Source organism: Priapulus caudatus, unplaced genomic scaffold (genome assembly GCF_000485595.1).
Source record: "Priapulus caudatus unplaced genomic scaffold, Priapulus_caudatus-5.0.1 Scaffold639, whole genome shotgun sequence".
Taxonomy (NCBI): Eukaryota; Metazoa; Priapulida; class Priapulimorpha; order Priapulimorphida; family Priapulidae; genus Priapulus; species Priapulus caudatus.
In genome coordinates this window covers 145313-148738 of record NW_014577700.1, presented here as the reverse complement: position 1 = coordinate 148738, position 3426 = coordinate 145313, and the positions used below count along the sequence as shown (strand labels likewise).

General features: G+C 40.2%; 1 protein-coding gene across 1 annotated transcript in view; it reads left to right on the top strand.

The window, feature by feature from the left end:
• Positions 1 to 827: 827 nt before the first annotated feature.
• LOC106812366 (LETM1 and EF-hand domain-containing protein 1, mitochondrial-like) overlaps positions 828 to 3426 on the top strand; it is a gene marked incomplete at its 3' end in the record, with an annotated part of 14203 nt that continues 11604 nt past the window's right edge. Inside the window, 1 exon segment of the mRNA XM_014816220.1 lies at positions 828 to 959. Coding sequence (XP_014671706.1) covers positions 926 to 959 — 34 coding nt within the window.

Here is a 3426-nt window from a genome sequence, read left to right as displayed (position 1 = left end):
CATTTGCAAGACATTTGCGAGATGTTTCTTTTTTCTTTTTCTTCTTCTTCTTTTCCTTTTCTTTTTCTTTTTCTTTTTCTTTTCTTTTCTTTTCCTTTTTCTTTTTTCTTTTCTTTTTCTTTTTCTTCTTCTTCTTTTTCTTTTCTTCTTCTTCTTCTTCTTCTTCTTTTTCTTTTTCTTTTTCTTTTTTCTTTTCTTTTTCTTTTTCTTCTTCTTCTTTCCTTTTTCTTGCAAATGATAGGGGGGCGACCGCCCCCCCTGCCCCCCCTGTGGCGCCGCCCCTGCCTGGGGGACATAGACCCTATGAGCATCACTATACGTACATATCATGGACTCCATGGTGCATTTAACGGGTGCATGCCCGTGGTACGTATAGTATCTATGGTGTCAGGTGACACTGGGTACTATAGTTATTTTGTTAAATCTTGAAGCAGTCAAATGTTGCCAAACATGATTCCTATGTGTATTATGTAACTATGTATTTCTTCCATGCCTCGAGAGGGTCCGTACAAGAAATAAAATCAATTCAATTCAATACCATTGGACGGTGGCGCCGCCGGCGAAAGAGCGGTGCATTTTGGAACAAGTTTGGAGTGTGCATGTTCGGTTTTCAAGTGAGCATGCATAAAATGCTTAGTGTCAGAGCACTTTTGAATGTAAACAATAAATTATCACTGGTAGTTAACAAACGATCAGTATACGGTTTTAAAATAATATTACGATGATACGAAAATTTTACGGCAACTGTACGCGGGCTATAGTACTAGAGCTAAACCGTATCATGATGCACAAAAATCAAAAAAGCTGAACAGTTTCCCCTGGGAGGTATTTCCAATATGGCGCCACACATACTGTGGTAGTACGAGAGTTTGGAAAACATTCGAATTATTGTTTGACATCACCGGGTGCTGTAATTATAAGGGGGATGGCTTTGCCACGGGGATTTATATACTTTAAGCGTAAGTTCTCAGATACATTTTAGCAAATATTTTCTGCGTATTAATGCACACTTCGTTCAACGTTTGACAAAGTTACTTTTTCATGTACATGTCAACTTCAGGTCTCCACCAAAGTCATGTTTGCGACTAGCTCTAGTACTATAGCCCGCAGATAGCTGCCGCAGGGCTATAGGTGTTGATATACAGTAGAGGCCGTCCATAGGCTGCAGGCCTGAATAAGCATCGAACAGATATTAATTAAAAGGAAGTTGCTCCTGCAACGGTACCGTCGCCGATTTTTTTTCTCTTAAAGTCACGGTACTGACGGTACTGACGCCTGATTGGTTGAGCTTGTTTTCTCGCGATATACATAGCACATCCAAAATTTCAATTTCAATATGTCGCAGCAGCGTAACGGTTATAAGGCTGGCGCCAAGTATGAATGGTCCGCAGGATCGAATCCCTGAATTGTTTGTGCCTAAAGGAAGTCTCGCAATAACTCAGAGTTCATGGACTATAGTTTTTACGTTAGACTTATCGCCTGTGAAGAATTATATAATGGGGATTGATAATCAAATTGAGTATTTATTCAATCAACGTACGGAGCGTTCACCTCCCGCCGCTGCCCGACCCCCTATTAACAGTGATAGTACTCGCATGTCAACAGGAAATGAATTTCGAGGGGGCACTTAGGAAATGGCTACATCCAAATGTTACAACAAGAACACAGACACCACTATCGCTAAACAACACGGAACAATTACAACAGCAACAACAGATCGACGAAAACAACGAACAATTTCGCGAGATAATCGAAGTCTTTATTAAAAAGCATGCAGCTGATTTTAGAACACGCTATCGCCGTCTATCGGAGCACATTGATGGGCTAACGTCTATGTTCTCTACTACGAGACATCGCTTAATTCAAACGATCTTTATTACCGTTTATAGGGCGTTTCCAAAAGGCATTGTATGGAGTAGCAACGGAGGATGATCTAAACGACTTGCAATCTAGATTATCTAGCTTCGAGATAACGCAAGGGGCATTTCAACATGCCATAGAGCATTCACTGACTGTTTTTAATCTTACAAAAACACAGGTTAAGCTAAATCATGATACTTTAATCAAACTTATAGATGGGGTCGAAACTATGCGGAATTTTGTCAATAGTATAAATAACCAACTACTAACTTGAACTATTACGCTTAATACGAGGACTGCAGCCATAGTGCGACTGCAAACCACGATTGATATGATGATGCTGACCTTACAAGAGGTCACACATAGTGGCTGATTTAGAACATTCGTTAACCAGCTGTCTCACAGGCAGGTTGCCGATATCACTGGTCCTACCGACGCATTTACAAAACATTTTGCAGAGCATTAAACAGGTTATTCAAAATTACCTTGCAATGCCTAAACCATTAGACGACACAATTTTGTATTATTATAGCTTACTACAGACAATAGTTATACCAGTACAAAATTCCTTTCACATACTTACGTTTTTGCCCTTTAAACATGTTGGCCAGATTTTTAACATTTTTCAAATTTTGCCAGCACCGCAATATGTTAATGGCACCCATGCGCATGTGTATTACGTGCTAGATAAAGAATACATTGCGTTCGCGCAAGATAAAACACGCTATTTTTATCCTAAGTCAAACTTAGTACGTAAGTGCCTCCATGAAACGCATAACATCTGCCAGGCAGAATCTGAAATTTATTATGTTAGAGGCTCGAAGGATTGCTTAGTTGCACTCTTTTTAAAGCATGCCGAGCACATACAAACTAACTATTGTCAAAGGAGGGGCAAGATTCATGCCAACCTTAAGCATCTAGTTACATATATTGGTAATGGACATTGGCTTTTGTCGCCAGCAAAGTCATTTCGTTTACTCATTTCATGTCAGACTACCAACGATCAGGCCCCTAGTATTACAGGCGTAGAGATAGCGTCGCGCCAACTTGTATCACTTCAGTCCGGGTGTATAGTGCTCATTCCGCATCCTATGCCATGCCATGCCATGCCATGCCATGTCATGTCATGGCACCGCATCCCATCGCACCAGATCCCATGCCATGCCATGCCATGCCATGCCATCCCATCCCAAACAGTAAAAATATAAAATAATAAGAAATCAAAAAATAAAAGACATTAAATATAGAAAATAAAAAGTTAAAAGTAAAAAAGTAAAAATAATACATACTAAAGAGGTAGGCAAAGGGAAAAAAGGGAAAAAGGGGAAAATAAGTTCTCCAGCTGGGACTCGAACCCGGAATCCCGGTGTAGGAGACGGATGTTCTAGCGATTAGGCCACTGCGCCGTTTAGGGTATACCCATGGATTCACACGTACGTGATGTTAATCTGTATGCACCGCCATCTATTGATGAATAGAATTTTTATGAATTTGTACAGACTTGCTCATTGTGAAAATATCTATAGTTTTCCTCTAGGCTGCGGAGTTCTCTAGTTATGCGAGTAC